General features: G+C 40.7%; 1 protein-coding gene across 2 annotated transcripts in view; it reads left to right on the forward strand.

The window, feature by feature from the left end:
- The first annotated feature begins 340 nt into the window (after positions 1-340).
- Positions 341-22,439, forward strand: part of LOC132883406 (deoxynucleoside triphosphate triphosphohydrolase SAMHD1-like) — a 40,728-nt gene continuing 18,629 nt past the window's right edge. For both annotated transcript variants that reach the window (XM_060917025.1, XM_060917018.1), the window contains exons 1-6: positions 341-550; positions 1,187-1,218; positions 7,175-7,335; positions 7,656-7,771; positions 8,145-8,215; positions 13,380-13,505. In XM_060917025.1, coding sequence (XP_060773008.1) covers positions 508-550; positions 1,187-1,218; positions 7,175-7,335; positions 7,656-7,771; positions 8,145-8,215; positions 13,380-13,505 — 549 coding nt within the window. In that variant the 5' untranslated portion in view covers positions 341-507. The remainder of the gene's footprint in view (positions 551-1,186; positions 1,219-7,174; positions 7,336-7,655; positions 7,772-8,144; positions 8,216-13,379; positions 13,506-22,439) is intronic.

Below are 22,439 nucleotides of genomic sequence, written 5' to 3' on the forward strand. Positions count from 1 at the left end.
GGCAGAGGATCAGAGGCCTCAGTGGCATCACTTCCATTACCAGCAAACATCTTTATCCAGGGTGACTTACATTTATACAACTGAGCAGTTGAAGGGTAAAGGCATTGCTCAAGGGCCCACCAGTGGCAGCTTGGTTATTCTGGGATTTGAACTCACAACCAGTGATCAGTAGTCTGATGTCATAACCACTGAGATACCAATCACGTCTATGTGATCATACAGTATGTGCACAGACACGCCATACCAGTTCAAGTGTGCCACCCTGTAAAACTGTTGATGTTGCTTATAGCAACACACTACTACTGGCTCCACCCTGTTGAGGTATTAAAGCTGAGTTACAGCCAGTGATAGTCACTTACGAAGCATCACTGTTTCCACACTTTACTCTTTCATCTCCAGTTTTTAGCTTTCACTTTTTTATTGGCAAAATTAAAAGTCTGTAAGGGGTAACCTCCTGATACTGATCTCCAGAATCAGAATTTCAGCACCACGATAATCCAACAGAGCATGGAGCAAGGAAACGACCAGGCCTTAAACAATCAGCAGGAAGGTAAAGCACCGAGTTTAGATCTCAGCACTGATTCATAACAATTAAACACCTAAATCCTGTCAAGAAACAATGTATTTTTAATAATTCTTTTTATAACCATATCTCCTAATACAGAATGTTCAGGTCTTGTTTGTAAATGTCCATCCTCTGAGTTCAGCAGACAGGATATCTGAAGTAATTTTAGAATATATTCATGTCTAGAATCTTTACTGAGTGGGGCAGCAGCGACAAAAGGAATGGGGAAGTGCAGTCCTGATGGAGGTGGAGGAAGGGGATCTAAAAAATATCCTGGTTAAGAATGTTCCATGGGTGGATCCTGATGAAGATCAAAGTCTATAGGAAAAGAAACCGATAAAGAAAATACAGCCAAAGAAAAAAAAGGCTGAAATCACTGCTTACGAAATGCTCGCTAGCTGACTTTATCTTTTATGTCCCTTTCCTTCCAGCCATGGTTCAAATTAAAACATTAATGGCTAATTATATTGATATTCAAGATTTACGTGCCAAGTTGCTCAAAATCATCAGACCAACAAATATCAATAATGCATTCATGTCTTTGGTGATTGAGGGAAGGGAAATGCCATGTCTGCCCAGAGGGAGCCAAAATATTTGAACACAAATTTATTTTTTTTTCAGGCACCTCTTCTCAGCTTCCAACTGAATATAAGGTGTGTATCCTACAGTCAGCTCTAAACTACCAAGAACTACACAAGTCTTTATTAAATCATAAATCTTGAACCATCACTCTTCACTGTGTTCTGACTGATTGATATACTGTAAGTAACGTACGTTTCTTTTCCATTCGTCACTGTGCTATGGTACAGACACTAATCCAGATCCAAAACCATCTGTATACAGTCTGAAATTCTGTGTCTGTTTCCCATCACACAACAGCACCTGTGAATGTGGGCAGAGTTTCTTTAAAATAGGTGTTGCGGGGTGACACTGTTTTACACAGGATGCTGGTGTTAATAGCGAACACTAATGCTGTATGTGGACGACTTTGTATGTAGTGTGCGATGTAACCCTAGTGTTATTATGAATACATTTCTCCACTCACTGTATTTGACCAATCTCTGATCAGCCCTATTTATAGCTCCACCCCATATCCATGTTTGGTATGAGATAAAATGTGGATCACAGACTTGTTACTGTCTTATTTTAATTTCTAATGAACTAAGACGACTCGTCATCTTTTCCATCGTTAAAGCAAAAAAATAAATGTTTCAGGACATTACTATTTTATGCTATTTTTTGTGCAATAAAGAACACAGTAAACTTCACTTAATTTAACAGTCACACACTGTTAATAATGAAAATAAATAAATCAGTGCAATATATTAAAGAGGTGCTGCACATCGAAATGTGTTTTTTGAACTGTAAACTAAATGATATGACTGTATTGTGATGAAACACAGTGTTTGTCATAAATGGGAGTGTGATCTCAAAAATGCCCTGTAGGTGGCAATGTAGGCTTGTGATGGTATGGTTGAAAAGGATGTAATGAGGAAGTAGTGTGTATGTTCCTGTTGGTGTTATGATTCATGTAATGATGCCAGCATATGTTCAGTAAATAGTTCAAACTTTCCACTATTGTCCATGTATCCCTTCATGACAAGGATATTACAATACTGCTGTTAATCTTGACTAAATTACCAATTTTATAAAAATCAGCATTTTATGGGTTGAAAATGGCTCAAAGCACCATCTACTGGTTAAAATCATTCTGAACCTTGCAAGGTCGATGCTGACATAGAGTTGACCATTTGGTACTTCTCTATGTCATGAAATTGCTTCATCCAGCCATTCATTATCCGTAATCGCTTATCCTGTGCAGGATTGTGGGCGGGGCTGCATGGTGGTGTAGTGGTTAGCGCTGTCGCCTCACAGCAAGAAGGTCCGGGTTCGAGCCCCGGGGCCGGCGAGGGACAAGTCGCCAGATCATCGCAGGGCTGACACAGAGACAAACAACCATTCACACCTACAGTCAAGAGTCCTATATATATATATACTGTGTTCTTTATTGCACAAAAAATAGCATAAAATAGTAATGTCCTGAAACATTTATTTTTTTGCTTTAACGATGGAAAAGATGACGAGTCGTCTTAGCTCATATATACTGTTCCTCCTTATTGAGGTGACATTGGGCAAACCTAACAACCTGTGTTTTCTCTCTTTTCTCTCCCCCTCCCCCCCAAATCTGTCCCTCTGAGTTACATGTCGGTCCTGGGATTGAGATGCTGACCTCTTAATATAATATGTGGTATTCTGTGGGGGATGCTTTGGGAGTATGGGTTTTGGGGCTCTTTGCTAAGGGCTGTTCAGTCCCTGGACGAACGGTTCAGGAGAATCATTCTGAACCTTGCAAGGTCGATGCTGACATAGAGTTGACCATTTGGTACTTCTCTATGTCATGAAATTGCTTCATCCAGCCATTCATTATCCGTAATCGCTTATCCTGTGCAGGATTGTGGGCGGGGCTGCATGGTGGTGTAGTGGTTAGCGCTGTTGCCTCACAGCAAGAAGGTCCGGGTTCGAGCCCCGGGGCCAGCGAGGGCCTTTCTGTGCGGAGTTTGCATGTTCTCCCCGTGTCCGCGTGGGTTTCCTCCGGGTGCTCCGGTTTCCCCCACAGTCCAAAGACATGCAGGTTAGGTTAACTGGTGGCTCTTAATTGACCGTAGGTGTGAATGTGAGTGTGAATGGTTGTCTGTGTCTATGTGTCAGCCCTGTGATGACCTGGCGACTTGTCCAGGGTGTACCCCGCCTTTCGCCCGTAGTCAGCTGGGATAGGCTCCAGCTTGTCTGCGACCCTGTAGAACAGGATAAAGTGGCTAGAGATAATAAGATGAGATGAAGATTGTGGGCTGGAGCCTATCCAAGCTGACTATGGGTGAGAGGCGGGGTACACCCTGGACAAGTCACCAGATCATCGCAGGGCTGACACACAGAGACAAACAACCATTCACACCTACAGTCAAGAGTCCTTGCTTGTACTCAGTGCAAAATATATATATATATATATATATATATATATATATATATATATATATATATATATATATATATAAAATATACACTGTTCCTCCTTATTGAGGTAACATTGGGCAAACCTAACAACCTGTGTTTTCTCTCTTTTCTCTCCCCCTCCCCCCCAAATCTGTCCCTCTGAGTTACATGTCGGTCCTGGGATTGAGATGCTGACCTCTTAATATAATATGTGGTATTCTGTGGGGGATGCTTCGGGAGTATGGGTTTTGGGGCTCTTTGCTAAGGGCTGTTCAGTCCCTGTACGAACGGTTCAGGAGTCTGGTTCGCATTACCGGCAGTAAGTCAGACCTGTTCCCAGTACATGTTGGACTCCGGCAGGGCTGCCCTTTGTCACCGGTTCTGTTCATAATTTTTATGGACAGAATTTCTAGGGGCCAGAGGGAGTCCTGTTTGGGAACCACAGGATTTCATCTCTGCTTTTTGAGGATGATGTTGTCCTGTTGGCTTCTTCAAACCAGGACCTTCAGCATGCACTGGGGTGGTTTGCAGTCGAGTGTGAAGTGGCTGGGATGAGAATCAGCACCTCCAAGTCCGAGGCCATGGTTCTCGACCAGAAAAGGGTGGCTTGCCCTCTCCAGGTTGATGAAGTCCTGCCTCAAGTGGAGGAGTTTAAGTATCTCAGGATCTAGTTCATGAGTCCCACACTAGAATTCCCGTACCTCCGCCGATCCTGTCAGGGCGAGGAGAATCAAAAAGACAGTATCCAGATGGAGTAGCATCAATTTTAGCATCAACCGATTTCAGCCAGGTTTCAGTAATTACTGCAATATCGACTTGAGTATCAGAAATATAGTCAACAAAGTAAGGGCCTTTGTTCCTGAGCGACTGGGCATTTAAAATGCAACACCTCATTGACCGTGCTTTGTTATCATGAACAATGTCAGGTGCAGTCAATGGAACATATAGCAAATCTGAATAATGGCGCGAAGGATCATTAGTCTTCTTAAATTCATTTCTGTTTGTGATGATAGCTTCAATCTTAAACCGCTGATTAACTCTTCAAGGACAACTGATTACTTATCTTTACCTCAGGAGCAGTGTTCTCATGGTCTGACAAAAAGTCCGGGCCAGGATTTGTAGATACATCCAAATAAATAGTTACATCCAAAGGGGGATCATGTCCCGCCACCAACAGCGCAGTCTGCCCATGCTTATTCCATTTTGAAAGGCTTTGAAATCCATGCTTCACCAAAGAGACTTTAAACAGCCGACCAAACTCAATAATCACTTTATGACCTACAGTGGCTTCATAAAGTGATGGAGTATTCTGGTAATCCCACAGTGGTAGTAGAATAGCATGAGAAGACTCCTTGTGTGATAAAAAGCAAATAAAATACAAACTTGATACAATAAAAATGATTAAAAATGGAGACCAAAAACTCCTCATGGCTGCCATGTTGGCACCTGTGAAAAAGAATGTGGGTGGAGATTCAAAGTAGAAAGAGGTATAAGACAGGAATGCAGCATCTCACCTCTTCTATTCATTGCGGTCACAGAATTATTAGCTATAATTGTTAGAAATTCGAATATTGAAGGATTAGACATAAACAACCACAAATTAATCATAAGTCAGTTCACTGATGATATAACAGTCTTCCTAAAAAATAAAGAACAAATACCACTGGCCTTAGAAACAATAGAGCTTTTCTCTCAAGCCTCAGGTCTGCATTTGAATCTGGACAAATGCGAACTTATGAGTTATACATGACTGCTCTGAGACTTCACGGTATAATTTACCAGTCAAAAAAGAAATTAGATACCGAGGTATTTGGATCACCAAATGCTCAGATACAAGTGGGAAAAAGAATATCCAAAATAACATCGATAAATGTAAAAAAAATACTCAGTAACTGGTTGCAAAGAGATTTAACATTGTTTGGAAGGACAATATTAACTAAAATGGAATGTATATCTCGGCTAATTTATCCAGCATACTCTCTAGAGATTCCTCCCAAGATCATTAAAGAAATTATTAGAATGAACTTTAATTTCATTTGGCGAAACGAACATCACCACATCAGAAAGGGGGACTTGCTAAAAAATTATGAGGAGGGGCATAAAGGCAATTGATTTTGAAATCATGAATGGAACCTTAAAAATTAAATGGCACCAATCCTTTTTAAAAAATGGTGAAAAGATATGGTTCTCATTACAGTACCTACACTTGTATTTAGTAAAGTCAGAGGTATTAAGTTTCTATTAACATGTGATTTCGAAATACCCAAATTGCCTATTAAACTCTCCACCTTTCATCAGCAGGTATTGTTACAGTGGAAGTTGATCTTTAAACATAACTTCAGCCCTAATAATGTCCCATTGTGGAATAATAGAGCTATATTAAGTAGGAGGAAATCTATATTTATGGAAGACTGGATGGAAAAACAGATATGGTCTATTGTATATATTATGGATGGAAATGGCAATATACTTGAATTAAATGAATTTAATACTAAATATGATATGGATTGCTCCATCAAGACTTATAAGAAAGTGACACAGAACATTCCAATAGCCCTTATTCAATCAATAAAAATAATATATTAAACATACGGACACCGAGATTACGCAATATTAAAATTGATGATGTGAAATATTTAGTTAACACACTATTTCCAGGTATAACAAGGAGCACACTTAGTCTTCAAAATTATGACAAATCTAAAATTTCAACAATCAGAACAAATTTCTTAAAATTTCAAATCCCCCCCAAATATAAAGAAACACATTTTATAACAATTAGCGATATATATCCCTCCAATGAAGTTATATAAAAAAATTTCAATTAGAAGTAAAAAATTGTTATATTTGTACCACAAACATAGAAATGACAGAACACCTGTTTTATGCTTGTGATGCAGTTCAGAACTTATGGAAATCCCTTCACAATTAGAGATCTTCCAAATCCATAAGTATAGATTTCTTTTCCTTCCAAAATATTCAGATGGGTGTGATTCTGAAAAATAAGAACATTGAGTTTCTCGTGAATAGTCTCATTACAATGCCCAGGCTAAGAACTTATGTTCACTTATATTGTCATATCAGTTGTGCTGTTATGTGCTCTTGTTATATTTGTTTTCTTTTATTTATTTTTCTTTGTCTTACATACCTTTAATCCACTCATTAGAGGGGGTGAGATTTTGGTTTTTGATAGCATTGTTAAATGTATTGTAGTGAGTTTGTCGTTGTATTGTATTCTTTTGTATTCTTTTGTTTCAATTAAAAAAAAATTATTACAATACAATGATAACACAAGATCAACTGTTCATATCGCGATATCACAATTCACCGTTCTGGTGATGCGCATGCACAGTGCGCAATTGTTACACTCCTACATTCTTACCATACATTTGGAGTAGTAGCCACAAAAATCTTCACCCCAAAATGTTGGAGGTTCTATTTGAGACCAATGCCCATCTATCCTGAAAGTTTCATGAAGATTGGTCCAGCCGTTTTCCTGTAAAATCGTTAACAAACAAACAAAGAAACCCGACTGAAAACAATACCTCGACCCCTGGGGGACTCCATCCTGGGCGAGATAATAATAATAATAATAATCGTGTCTGTTCTCTTGCTCAGGTGTTTAATGACCCGATCCATGGTCACATTGAGCTCCACCCCCTGCTGGTGAAGATCATCGACACTCCTCAGTTCCAGAGACTACGATACATTAAACAGCTGGGAGGAACATACTTTGTGTTTCCTGGAGCTTCACACAACCGCTTTGAACACTCCATAGGGTGTGTATCTATGATATTACTGTGACCTGTAATTTTTCCTTCACTCATCAATTCACTGTATGCTGGACACATGCACAAGATAACATCAATCCCTCTGAATCAGGTGTTGTATCACTGAAACAGGGACACGCCCCTGTGGTGTTTACTACTGTTAGTTCATTTGTTATTTAGCTCGTTAGTGAATTTAAGACAAGAAGTGAGAGAGTGATGTCCCACGTGATGTGGGGACTAAATGAGACAAAGTAGTAAATGTGATAAAGAAGTCAGACAGTTGTATATATTTGATGAAATTAAAATGTTGACTCTTGTGTGTTTTTCAGTGTTGCGCATTTAGCAGGCTGTCTCCTTAAATCTCTGAGGGACAAACAACCAGAGCTAAAGATCACCGAAAGAGACATCCTGTGTGTTCAAATCGCTGGCTTGTGCCATGACTTGGGTGAAAACACACACACACACACTCACTCTCTTTCTGTTCTTTTCTACAGAGTATATTTATGTTTCATAATGCGCCACTTTTAGTGCAGTTGTGTTTTCACATTGACAAACTCATTTGTGTTCCTCTTCTGTTTCTGTCTGTAATATACTGTAAGTAAAGCATGAAAAAAGTGAGTCTGTTTAGTGTAAAACATTACTGTTCATTTCAAGCACATCTCAGAGTCGAGTGTAAGAATATAAGAATTCAGGAATATAGTTCATAGTGTAGGGACGAGCTGTAGTTTCGGTACTTCATGTTAAAGAACACATCATTAATTTCACAGAAAAACAAGAATAAGAAATACCTTTTTTAAATTGTTCATAATTTTCCACAGGTCACGGCCCATTTTCTCATCTGTTTGACAACTTGTTTATACCAGAGGTCTATCCTGACCTGGAATGGAAGGTAAGAACTGAAGCTGTGCATAAACGCTGACCACAGCATCATTCCTGCCTCTCAGGACAGAGAGAAAAACAACTCTGTTTTTAAAGATAGATTTTGCTCTTGGAGCAAGAAAATGTGAGCCACACATGCTGCCTGTCAGTTTGTGCAACCATGGCAACAGCTTCTCTCAGACGATGGATCTGACTGTTAATAAGAACAGTCATGAAAATGTTTGCTACAGAACGGAGTAACAGGCGATTCTCCTTGGTCCAAAACAGGAGCCCGTAAATACAGTTCCGTCTTCCCAATGGAACAGACTTTATCTCTGCTCAGAAAGGTTATCTAGCCAACATACTCACACATGCACACTATTTTGTTACATCAATTTACAGCAATACGTATGTGTGGAAAGTTCCTCGGATTTAGAGTGGTTGAATGTAGTTCATGTCTCTGAGGTTGCCAGATTTTACTTCAGGAGAAGTGTCTGAGATGGAGTTTTCAAGAGCATTTAGACCACCACCTTTAAATGTATCATCATACAGGGGTTACGATTCAGTTTACTGCGATACTGTAAGCAAGGTGATATACTGCAACTTTTAAAATCTAATTTTGAAGAACACTGTCATCATATAAAGAACACACCACTATATGCATAAAATCTGAGCAAAAGAAGTTTACTTTTTTAATGCAATCAGAGCAGTGGGATCTGCATTAGGATTTATCACAGTCCCCAGCACTACTTTTTGTGCAATCTGAGAAAAGGAATTAACATTTACCTATATCAGGGTATGTCCACATTCATACGTTTTAGTTTTAAAACAGCATTTTAAAACAAACACCATCTCCTTCTAGATAAGTGGTTTAGCTCCATATCATAAACAACCTCCGTCCACACTAACATGCCTGAAAACGCAGAACACATGTCCATTCACATATTACCAGGCATGTGCATGTCATTAAATGCGTGCTAGATTCAGTAATGGCATTGTGAGTCAAAACTCAAACCGAACTACAAACATGGCTTCCCAAGACTACAATGCCCAAAGTTCACAGCGCCCTGTCTCCCTCTTAAGTTCAGCTGACTGTTGTTAACTGTGAATCAGCAGTGCTACTTAAAGGAGATACGCAAACCCTTTATTTTTAAATGCATTTCTGAGTGGATAGTATCTCCATCCTTGACTCTTGTATGCTGCATAAATGGGAATAAAAATATATATTTTTGAGAGTTAAAATCAACCGCAGTTGACATTCGAGCTGCCCCGCTGAGTGCGTGACGTCACAGCGGGAACCGGTGCTATAGACCAAAGCCAGACTTGGCAGGTGAGAGCGGTTGGAATGGCCTCTTCGTTCTGATTTATTGGAGATTCTTCAGATTCCTCAGATAGTAATACATCTGACTGCGATAGTCCTGAAATTGGAGTGTGTGTACATGCTACTGCTATACACATAGAACCGTATCAGTTCGAACCATTGGAAAGTGAATCTGATAGTAACACGTCGGCCACAGAGGCCCCCACCTTACGAAATAAAGCCAGAGAACAAAGCCGTCTAGGGAATTGGATGGAACTGAACTGACAGTCTCATGTGACTCTCGTTAAAACAGAATGGGTGTTATAACTTATGCAACATACATGTACATGCATGCATTTTCACTGATAAAACGTAAAAGGCTCATTAAATAATCAGGTGAACTGAGACAATCACATTCTGAAGCAAATTAAATAATCTTATACCGCTAACTTAAACACACAATACAAGTTACATGGATTAATCTAAATGCAGGTAAACAATGCGTTGTTTTTGTTGTTGTTGTTGTTGTTATGTAACCAAATGAGAGTCGGGGCTTACCCATCTATGTTCTTGCTTTTGAAGGCCGAGCTTGTGGCCAATTGTTTTGAAACAATCTGACTTTCAGTTCTTCGTTCATTCACGTCATCCACACAAGAGTGAGATATTGCTGCTGAGGCAAGCATATGTAGCAGGGGGAAAAGCATATCCAGCGGAGAAATCTGATGACTGGTCCACTCATTCTCTATTTTCTCCATACTGAGTACTCCACCATTACTGCTCAGCTCATACTCTGGGAGAACTGGTGCAACTGAACTTACTTTCCCTTTTCTTGTAGTTTTCTTTTCCTTTAATTGTTGGTACTGCACCTTCTTTCAAGACGGGCTTATAGCCAATGCTCCTCAACAAATCAGAGGTCTTGTACGAGTCTTCAGTAAAATGTGCAGAGCAGAGGAGAGACCACTTCGTAGGCGCCCAATGTGCCCATGAACTTCTCGCAAAACGCGTCCAAATCTTTGCAGTTTGAACATTCTTGTGCCATGAATGCAATGCAAATCCAGCTTCTGTCATGTTGCTGCAACGGCCAAAAACACATCTTCGTGGCATGGCGATAAATTAGCTGAAAATGGAGGATCAGAGTTGCAGTCAGCTCTGTGTTTTAGTATAGCAGAAATGGCGACGAGACCGACAGCCTTCCTGCTGTGACATCACAGATGTCAAGGTCATTCACTCAGACCGCTACCTATATGAATCATTTTAATCATAAAAATTACAATATGGGTGGCACGGTGGTGTAGTGGTTAGCACTGTCGCCTCACAGCAAGAAGGTCCGGGTTCGAGCCCCATGGCCGGCGAGGGCCTTTCTGTGCGGAGTTTGCATGTTCTCCCCGTGTCCGCGTGGGTTTCCTCCGGGTGCTCCGGTTTCCCCCACAGTCCAAAGACATGCAGGTTAGGTTAACTGGTGACTCTAAATTGACCGTAGGTGTGAATGTGAGTGTGAATGGTTGTCTGTGTCTATGTGTCAGCCCTGTGATGACCTGGCAACTTGTCCAGGGTGAACCCTGCCTTTTGCCCGTAGTCAGCTGGGATAGGATCCAGCTCACCTGCGACCCTGTAGAAGGATAAAGCAGCTAGAGACAATGAAATGAGATTTATTGTTAATGCTTAAAACTATTCCTATGCCATTCTTGAGGTCACAAGGCATTTATAAACGAAAGTGAGGCCATGGTTCTGTGTATATCAGACCTGGGCATTTTACGGCCCGCGGGCCGCATCCGGCCCTTTGGTTCATTCTGACCGGCCCGCGTAAGGTTAATTAGAAATTACAAAATAAACGTATTTTCTAATTTTACCTCGTGCATGGACTGAATGTGCATTGCTTTTATTTTGAAGTTTATAACAAAAGTTTATTTTGAAGAGTTCAACAAAAACGCAATGCGCGCGACATGAACATGACATGAAATCCCACGAAACCTAATCCCACGATAACTACTTCCGTAATTTGTCCAGACCAACCACAAACTTGTACGTCATCCTTCAAACGGTCCAGCCAATCACATAGTGTGACGTCACCAGCAGGCGCCGGAGCCCGAGCCGATCTGTAGATCTGATTCCTACACCGAATCGACTGATCATCTGTCAGCTGTGCTTCGCATCTCCACCTCAGACATTCAACCTGACTTTGATGCACTCGTTAAAGACCAACAGAGACGAGATTTCTCTCACTGAACAAATAAAAAACTGAAAAACACCAAATGAGGTGATTGGACTACAAATGTGGGCATCATTATTATAATATGATGCATCTTGCTTGATATTTGGAGTAGAAAGACAATATTGTGATGTCTTTATTGTGTTTTGGGGTGAATGTGACTGAAAAAATGGTACAAACGTTCACATTTTGTTAACCATTGTTTTGGGAAATTTGATTGAATAAATGACATTTTTTATAAGGCAACCTCGTTTTTTCCATACTCTTACCAGTCTTAGCAGCTTGTAAAAACAATGTTATTTACTGCTTTATATGAAGAAATACAATTAATATTATGCAGAATTTAGTTCAGCCTTTTGGTCCGGCCCTCCACAAAATTTTCTGTTTCTCATGTGGCCCCATGGAAAAAATAATTGCCCACCCCTGGTATATATGCTTTAAGCCCCTCTCACACACCTTCAGTGTGAAGTATCATTCTCTGTTTATTCAGTCATACAGAGCCCTGCACACCCACCTGCCTGCCTCTAGTTTCCTGAACCTTTGCTATGTTTATCCGTTTAACTGTTTAGTCTGATCTCTACCACTCTGTTTGCCGATTGATTGACCCCGACCTGCTTACTGATTTGATTCCGCTTGATTCAATTTTGCACTCCGATTTGATTCTGGGGGCGGCACGGTGGTGTAGTGGTTAGCGCTGTCGCCTCACAGCAAGAAGGTCCTGGGTTCGAGCCCCGGGGCCGGCGAGGGCCTTTCTGTGTGGAGTTTGCATGTTCTCCCCGTGTCCGCGTGGGTTTCCTCCGGGTGCTCCGGTTTCCCCCACAGTCCAAAGACATGCAGGTTAGGTTAACTGGTGACTCTAAATTGACCGTAGGTGTGAATGTGAGTGTGAATGGTTGTCTGTGTCTGTGTCAGCCCTGTGATGACCTGGCGACTTGTCCAGGGTGTACCCCGCCTTTCGCCCGTAGTCAGCTGGGATAGGCTCCAGCTTGCCTGCGACCCTGTAGAAGGATAAAGCGGCTAGAGATAATGTGATGTGATGTGATTTGATTCTGACAGCTAGTTTGCTTTCTTCTGGAAAAGGGTCACATGATAGGACTGAAAAGAATCAGGGAAGGACACACACAAAAAAATAAATCCCAGTAAGACCCAGTCAGGAGCCAAATGTGGGTGTCTGCGTTATCATTTCCAAAGATTTCTCTTCTTGTGTAAATGCTCATATGAATGACTTATGAACTAAACTATTCATATCCATCTTGATAAAAACTTGTAACAATCTCTGCCCTTTTGCTGATATATGTGGCAGATGAGTCAGACAAATAGGGCTTTGCAGCATTATGACCTCCACCAACTTCATTGGAGGTTATGTTTTCTCCTCTGTTTGTTTGTTTGTTTCTTCCCAACATAACTCTAAAAGTAGTGAACAGATTTTGAGGAAATTCTGAGGAAAGGTGGGCCAAGGAACAATTGATGAGATTTTGATGAAAATCCGAGTACGTGGTTTGGTGGAGGTGTGCATTTTATTGAGTGCCCTTCTAGGCAGCTATTGTTTTTATTCTCTTTTCATCAGTGAAACATCATTTGGATGAAGCCTGTGTCAGAAAACCTATAAAGCATGGAAACCACCTGCATGTGTACCACACAATGCTTGTTTATTATGTTCAGTGTTACCCCTGTGTTTCCCTGCAGCATGAGACTGCGTCAGTGCAGATGTTTGACCACCTGGTGAAGACGAATGGACTGGAAGATAATTTCACTCCTGATGAACTCAACTTTATCAAAGCACTAATTGACTCCAACGACTCACAAGCAAAGGTGGGTAGAGTAGCCAAAAATTGTACTCAAGTAAGAGTATTGTTACTTTAGAATAATATTACTTAAGTAAAAAGTAGTTGTCGAATTAATTACTTGAGTAAGAGTAAAAAGTACTAAGTGAAAAAACTGCTCAAGTACTGAGTAACTGCTGAGTAACTTTGTTTATTGATCAGGACGTCATAACAGGCAGAGATTTCATCTATATTTCACACATAAACTGTGTGTGTGTAGTTCTGTGTATTAACAATAACAACAAGAAACTCAAGGCAGTCTGCACATAAACCATAACACTGTGTGTGTGTGTGTGTGTGTGTTCACTCCACTGGCGGCTCGTTAATATAGGCCGTAAGGTGAACCCCGTTTTCGTTTCATCTCGCTCCGACGTCTCCGAACTACGAAATATTTATTTTAAAACTAAGAATGAGTACTAAAAAGTGTGGCGAAAAAAGTTCTCACCTTATAATCCTGTCAATTCCTCGCACCAAGCGATCGCGTGGCGAAGTATTTTCCTCTAAAAATGACGTGTCGGGACATCACGTGACCGGTCTGGACCAATCGCGTTGCCGATTTTTGACCACAGATCAGCTGACAGCTTGCATAATTACAGTCACATTAGTAGAAAAAGTCTCCAAAATACCCTCCAAAGTGGGTGAAATGTCTTCTAAGTCCTAAATAGTGCTTTAAATACATCACTAAGACAATATTGCATATATGTGGTATATTGAAGTGTTTATTATTATTATTAGAATAAAAATAATTTTTATTATCACCATTATTATAGTACAAACTAGACCAGACAATTCCCCGGGGGGGAATGCAGTGTGCGAAGCAATCCGGTCACGCATGTTTGCTGGCCGTGAATGTGTGACCTGCTATGAAGCTACAATGCCATGATTTATGTGTGTGCTTGAGACAGCAGCCCCTCCCCCCTCTCTGCTACCTCACTGGCCCCAGTCGGCATGGTGACGGGCCTGAGCAGGAGCGCTATAGACACCCATTCAACACTTGTGTAACGCAATAGACACCCATTCAAAAGCTGGATTTTCTCCCAGAACCCACATGGCGTTTGAGCCAGGACTGATCCAAAAGTGTAGAACCTAGCAGAAAAGTTGAATGCCAGATCCACAGAGGAGAAGTTTTCCTACGTTTTAGAGTTTGAATCACGTCTCTAGGTGAAAGCATGCCAGAGCAGCGGATGTTTGAAAAAGTGCTTTTTTTTTTTCAATTAATTCCATAGAAATGAATGGAGTTTTTTTGGGACAAAAGTGTGACTACTACTTTTGAGAAAATTATGTCTGTAGTGTGAAATTTGTGGCTGAAAACACAGTTTAAGTTTGAAATTTTGAGCATGATTTGTGTGTGTGCTTGAGACAGCAGCCCCCCCCCCCCCCTTCTGCTCTCTTACTAGCCCCAGTCGGCATGGCGACGGGCCTGAACAGGAGAGTTAAGACACACACACAAGATTTTGTCAGGTGTCTGCTGTGTTTTGCTCAGGATCAGGCCTCGAACAATGACAAATAACTCAACAACGAAAGCAGCTATTCACAAAATTCTTTCACAGTGAGCGCTAGAAGGGTCTCGTGAATAAAATGATGTATTTTTTTGTCTGTAGTGTTAAAAAGGAGGACACTAGAGCGAGTTAAAAATGAGTGACTTTTCTGTCACGTTTATAGTCTTGAGTTTTCTGCTGTTTTTTACTAAGGACCAGTCCTCAAACAATGACAATTCGACAACGAAAGCAGCTATTCACAAAATTCTTTCACAGTGAGCGCTAGAAGGGTCTCCTGAATAAACTGATGTAATTTTTTGTCTGTAGTTTTAAAAATGAGGACCCTAGAGCGAGTTAAAAATGAGTGACTTTTCTGTCACGTTTATAATGGGTGTCAATGAGGCCTCTCGGCTGCCCTCTTCTCAGTTGGAGGCTTGTCATTCAAAAACTGTAAATCCTATCATTTAGGTAGACACATTGTGTGAATCAGGACAAGTTTTACTACTACTTTTTGAGAAAATCATGTCTGTAGAGTGAAATTTGTGGCTGAAAACACAGTTTAAGTGAGAAAGTTTGAGCTTTTTTTTCAACCTCTCTCCACTCTAAGTTAACGAGCTTCACTGGTGTGTAACGCAATAGACACCCATTCAAAAGCCGGATTTTCTCCCAGAACCCACATGGCGTTTGAGCCGGGACTGATCCGAAAGTGTAGAACCTAGCAGAAAAGTTGAATGCCAGATCCACAGAGGAGAAGTTTTCCTACGTTTTAGAGTTTGAATCACGTCTCTAGGTGAAAGCATGCCAGAGCAGCGGACGTTTGAAAAACGTTGAAAAAGTGCTTTTTTTTTTTTCAATTAATTCCATAGAAATGAATGGGGTTTTTTTGGGCGATTTTTTTTTTTTTTTTTTTTTTTTCGCGACTACGTCGTGAAAAAATCGTATTCTGTAGAGAAAAGTAATAGCATAGTGAGTCCGATCGAGCCGCACGTTTTGATATATTGTTTGTCTGTGTGCGACGTACGGTTATTGAGTTATTCAAAATCGAATTTTGCGTAGGAATAAGAAGAAGAAGAAGAAACACGTAGAAGAACAATAGTTGCAGTGCTTTGCACTGCAACCTATGGGCTCCCCTAGGGGAACCCATAGGTTGCTGTGCTGCAGCACTGCATCCTAAATATGGTGTAATGGTCTATGACTAGGACCATTCATGTATTCATTCTCTTAGGTTATTAACTATAAAGTACTGATCAACCATAAAACAATTTGCTTGAAAAACCCCATACGAAAAAGAACAGTAAAGAACTTATAAGAATTTACCACTGTCTTAGTAGTAAATCCTTATAAATATAAGGATAAATCCTTATAAGGATTTATAAATAAATATATATGCCATGTATGATTTACTCCTGAAAGTGGCCCATTTTGCATTTTCCTCATACAAATTTTTTATGAAAATCTAGTATGTATGAAGTGAACATTGTGCATGGTTTTTACAGATAATGTGTATGATGAATTACACCGTCTTTGTATGCTTCATGTAATGTTTGTAGTTTTAAATTATATTTTACAGTTTAAAATGTATATGCCTTTTATATGTAAATCCAACACAAACATATGTGGATTTACATATAAAAGGCATATACATTTTAAACTGTAAAATATAATTTAAAACTACAAACATTACATGAAGCATACAAAGACGGTGTAATTCATCATACACATTATCTGTAAAAACCATGCACAATGTTCACTTCATACATACTAGATTTTCATAAATTTGTATGAGGAAAATGCAAAATGGGCCACTTTCAGGAGTAAATCATACATGGCATATATATTTATTTATAAATCTTTATAAGGATTTACTACTAAGACAGTGGTAAACTCTTATAAGTTCTTTACTGTTCTTTTTCATATGGGCGACCTACAATGTTACACAGGCAGTAATGGAATAGAGTATTGACTCTTTGTGGGCTATACACACCATGGATTAGCCATAAAATGGCATATATAATATATAGGCAATGCGTGTGATTTCAGATCAAGATTTAAGAAATTGTGCAGGAAGAAGAGTCCATAGGAATAATAATACATAATAATAATAATAATAATAATAATACAACCTATATATAATATTGCAGTTCTATTGCTCAGTTCAGAGGCACAATGGCAGGGATTCAAGTATTCACTACCTATGCAGCGGCACAGTAGAGGTAGGTAAACGCACTAAGCAGCACTATGCACCTGCAGCAGCGGCAACAAAGAAGATGCAAGACTGAGTCATCATACATCACACAACAGAACTATGTGGCAAATTGCAAACTTTAATAGAAAATGTAAACAACAAAACAGTAATGTATACACATTACAAATGCCTTGGAACCTGTTCTGTAGCGAAATCTTATTCCGCGGTGCCAAAATATCATTCCGCGCCGATGACATTAGTTCGCTTTTTCAAGCCTTCATGCGAAAAATTGACAGCATTACAAGGTGAGAACTTTTTGATGACATCATTTCATAATGCGTCCATTTTTAAGAATTGGATATTATGTAGTTCGGAGACGTCGGAGCGGAATCTTGTTTCTGAAAGACTTTTCGGGGTTCACCTTACGGCCTAATGGGGCGATTTGGGCGACGCACTCCCAAACAGGGAGGGAGATTTTTTTTTTTTTTATCTACTCCTACTACCACGGCAACAGTAATGTCATTGTCCAATCAGGCTAAGGTCGCGCCTGGTGTAGCCACGCCCTTTTGGGGCGATTTCTGTCAGGTTCAGATTTGCCCCAAAATCTCCCATTGACACTAATGGTACGTACGTTGTTTTTCGAAAATCCTGCTCCCAATGCATTTTCTATTAGGGTTTATGTGCTCGCACAAGCAGCGTGCTTACGTCATACGCCTGTTGCGCCGCGCAAGTGTTGCCAGATTGTGCATTTTGGCGGGTTTTGAACATAATTTTGGGCTGGAAAACGCAACTTGCGCGGGAAATGTGTGAACATTCTATGAAGATGGCGGCGAGTGTTGAGTGCAACAATATGATAGCGTCTCTGAAAGAAGTTCCCTTTAGTTGCCGTACCAATGAGGAGAAAACGGCAATCAAACAGCTAGGACCTCCTAGACCGAATTTAAACATCAAGCAAGTGCCTACGAAGGGGGAGAAGACCTGCTCAAGAGGTTTTAACAAGAACTGGTACCACCGGAAATCTTGGCTAGCTGGCTGTGATGTAGTCAATGCTCGTGTTTGCTACCCTTGCGTTCTCTTCCACCCTGGAAGTAGCACAGCAGACGGTACAGTGATATCTGATATTTGAATTTACTAGGCAAAAGGTTGTGTGTGTGTGTGTGTGTGTGTGTGTTACCAATGGCAGTTTAACATTGCCATGTTTTTGTTTTACCAATGGCAGTTTAACATTGCCATGTTTTTGTTTTACCAATGGCAGTTTAACATTGCCATGTTTTTGTTTTACCAATGGCAGTTTAACATTGCCATGTTTTTGTTTTACCAATGGCAGTTTAACATTGCCATGCTTGGAATATTTCAGTAGCCTCAAGTTCTCTCTGACTTGGTGTAAATTAAGCATATTTTCAGTTTTTATATATTGTACAGTATATCTGTTCATTGGAGCCAGCAGCACCTTACCTTTTTTCCAACTTGTTAAGCCAAGTTGCACTGACTACAAAACCTTGTGTAACCTTGTGTGTATATAGCTAAATAACTAAAGCCTTTTGTGTTCATTGACATGCTTGTAATACTTTAAATTTCCTTTTAAGGCATGGCTTTCTGGAGGAATTCTTGGGAAAAAAACTGCAGAATTTATTTAGAATTATTTGTTGTTAAAATGGTGCAATTCCATATAAAAAAAACCCCACATAATTAAGCTGCACATGTTTGTTTGATGGTTCTGCTTTTCTTCATCTTTTTCAAAACTTAAACACTTGTTTTGGATTTATATCCTGCCACTTTAATTGCATTCTTTAGAATTGAAGAAATTAGAATATGTTTATAATTAAGAATTTGTGTCTACTTCTTATAGAATACTGGAATAATATGAGAAAATAAATGAGTAATGTAATATTAATTGATTGTGATGCCAGATGTTTTGCTTTGAAGGCTTCACAATGAATCTTCCTTAGTTTTAGCTTAAGCCAGACTAAATGTGAATATTTGCCACTCGTAGGCAAAAATATTTTTGGCCGCTAGGCGGGTGGGTCTAGTTTACTAGGCTACCTTATGCCGCTTTTCCACTACAAACGCGGCTGAGTTGGGCTGAGTCGAGCTGAGCGGGGCTGTTGGAGTTGCATTTCGACTACAACCGCGCTGAACCGTGCTGGCTGGAAGTGGGTGGACACATTGGGTGGAGTTAGCGAAAGTGGGTGGACGTCAGGTGATGTCGTTAGGCGGCGCAAACAGTGACATCAGTGAGCTTTTAAGCAGTAGTCTCATGACCCGGAGAGTAAACAATAAACATGGAGGACATGGAGTCGTTAGTGTTGCTGGTCTTGGTGCTGTGGCTTGTTGTCACCGACAACGCCAACAGATACTGGCAAGAGCGTATAGGCGAGGCGCATAAGGCTTCATAATTCTCGTAATTCTCCTTCTTCCGGGTTTACGGTGTTTACAGATCCCAGCGTGCTCGCGGGGCGTGTGGGCGGGTGAGGACATTCCTCCTCACCAATCAGTGCACAGGGGAGTGTCTCCTCACGCCCCTAGCCTCACTCGGCTCGGTTTGGCTCACTTCAGCCCTACTCCAAAACCGTGCGAGTTTTGGGGGCTGAGCAGGGCTGAAGCGAGCTGAGTCGTGCTGTTCTTAGATAGTCGAAACGCGAGCCGTGTCGGGCTGAAGTGAGCTGAAAAAGGGTAGTGGAAAAGGGCCATTAGTTTGCCACCTTTAACTTGTTCAGTGTTGCCACCTAGTGGAGAGAAGAGATATTGTCTATATTGATATCTGAATTTACCAGGCAAAAACAAGTTCGGTCAATTTACTTCAGTCCTGTGGACATTTACGGTCCGTGTAGACATAACGGGGGAAAATTGCCCCCCCCGAAAAAAAATTCAGGAGCCGCCACTGGTTCACTCCATGAAGTGACTGTTCAGCTTTAACAGCAGCTGAACATCACACGTAATATCTCCTCGTACGAAAAAGACTGGAAATAATCCTGTAAGATGCGATCAATGATGTTAATCCTTTCATCTCCCAAAAAAGTTGTTTACTGGCTCCGTCTCGCAGAGGAGTTAGCAAGTGGAAGTAACAAGCAGAAAGGTTGCTAACTAGCTGCCAGTGCCCAGCTTGGCTGGGTGGTGGTGGGGATTGCTAGCAAGCGGTCAAGCTAACAAGCTAATGCCCTTCCTTTTGTGAACAAGCACTTGTAGACAAATAATAAAACAAATCTCTCAGAAAAAAACACCTAAAGTCTTCACAAATCCCTCTAATCCACAACAAATACAGCAGCTTGAAAAATGGAGATTTCACAAACGATATGTTACGCGTTTTGTTATTTAGTAAGTTTTCACCAGTCTTCCATTCCCAGTTTTTGACCAGAGCCGTGTACAACTGTAACGCTATTGAGGAGCTGACATTAGGCGAGCAACCTTATTTTCATGAGCATTTTTTGGTTTCACATCAATAAAAAGTGATTGTTAAGAAGATTTTTTTTTTTTTTTAGTTTTATTTCTTGGTTCTCGTGTGTGTGTGTGTGTGTGTTATCTTGCCGTCTGAGGCCGCAGTGCGTCAATACATTTCCACAAAACAATGTATTTTACAGTTATTTATGATGTTACAACAGGACTAATGTCTGCCTACGAAGACAGCCCAAAGCACACAGCCTACTGACCGCAATGTGTTTCCTTAAATTCGACGTTGAGTTTTTATAAGCTGGAACGTCCACTGGTTTGGGGAGACACATGTGACCTAGGGCATAATTTTGGGTAGGGACGTGTCCCTACCAATATTCAGCCACTACTGTGTAATCATGATCAGTAAAACCGATGTCCTAACCCAGGGGTGTCCAAACTGATCCATAAAGGGCCATGTGGCTGCAGGTTTTCATTCCAGCCATGCAGCAGCACACCTGATTTGGCTTATTCAATCAACTGACACACCCACCCTTTAATCAAGGGTGGGTGTGTCTGCAAGTATTTGACTGTGTGAAGACAGTTCAGTTGATTGAATGAGCCAAGTCAGGTGTGCTGCTGCATGGCTGGAATGCAAACCTGCAGCCACACGGCCCTTTATGGATCAGTTTGGACACCCCTGTCCTAACCTGAGCAATGATTATATGGCACACAAAGGGTTAAATGTATGGCACTGCTAATAATCCCCCCTCTAACATACAGTGGTGCTTGAAAGTTTGTGAACCCTTTAGAATTTTCTATATTTCTGCATAAATATGACCGAAAACATCATCAGATTTTCACACAAGTCCTAAAAGTAGATAAAGAGAACCCAGTTAAACAAATGAGACAAAAATATTATACTTGGTCATTTATTTATTGAGGAAAATGATCCGATATTACATATCTGTGAGTGGCAAAAGTATGTGAACCTTGAGGATTAGCAGTTAATTTGAAGGTGAAATTAGTCAGGTATTTTCAATCAATGGGATGACAATCAGGCATGAGTGGGCACCCTGTTTTGTTTAAAGAACAGAGATCTATCAATGTCTGATCCTCACAACACATGTTTGTGGAAGTGTATCATGGCACGAACAAAGGAGATTTCTGAGGACCTCAGCAAAAGTGTTATTGATGCTCTTCAGGCTGGAAAAGGTTACAAAACCATCTCTAAAGAGTTTGGACTCCACCAATCCACAGTCAGACAGATTGTGTACAAATGGAGGAAATTCAAGACCATTGTTACCCTCCCCAGGAGTGGTCGACCAACAAAGATCACTCCAAGAGCAAGGCGTGTAATAGTCGGTGAGGTCACAAAGGACCCCAGGGTAACTTCTAAGCAACTGAAGGCCTCTCTCACATTGGCTAATGTTAATGTTCATGAGTCCACCATCAGGAGAACACTGAACAACAATGGTGTGCATGGCAGGGTTGCAAGGAGAAAGCCACTGCTCTCCAAAAAGAACATTGCTGCTCATCTGCAGTTTGCTAAAGATCACGTGGACAAGCCAAAAGGCTATTGGAAAAATGTTTTGTGGACGGATGAGACCAAAATAAAACTTTTTGGTTGAAATGCGAAGCGTTATGTTTGGAGAAAGGACAACACTGCATTCCAGCATAAGAACCTTATCCCATCTGTGAAACATGGTGGTGGTAGTATCATGGTTTGGGCCTGTTTTGCTGCTTCTGGGCCAGGACAGCTTGCCATCATTGATGGAACAATGAATTCTGAATTATACCAGCAAATTCTAAAGGAAAATGTCAGGACCTCTGTCCATGAACTTAATCTCAAGAGAAGGTGGGTCATGCAGCAAGACAACAAACCTAAGCACAC

Source organism: Neoarius graeffei, chromosome 1, assembly GCF_027579695.1.
Source record: "Neoarius graeffei isolate fNeoGra1 chromosome 1, fNeoGra1.pri, whole genome shotgun sequence".
Classification (NCBI taxonomy): domain Eukaryota; kingdom Metazoa; phylum Chordata; class Actinopteri; order Siluriformes; family Ariidae; genus Neoarius; species Neoarius graeffei.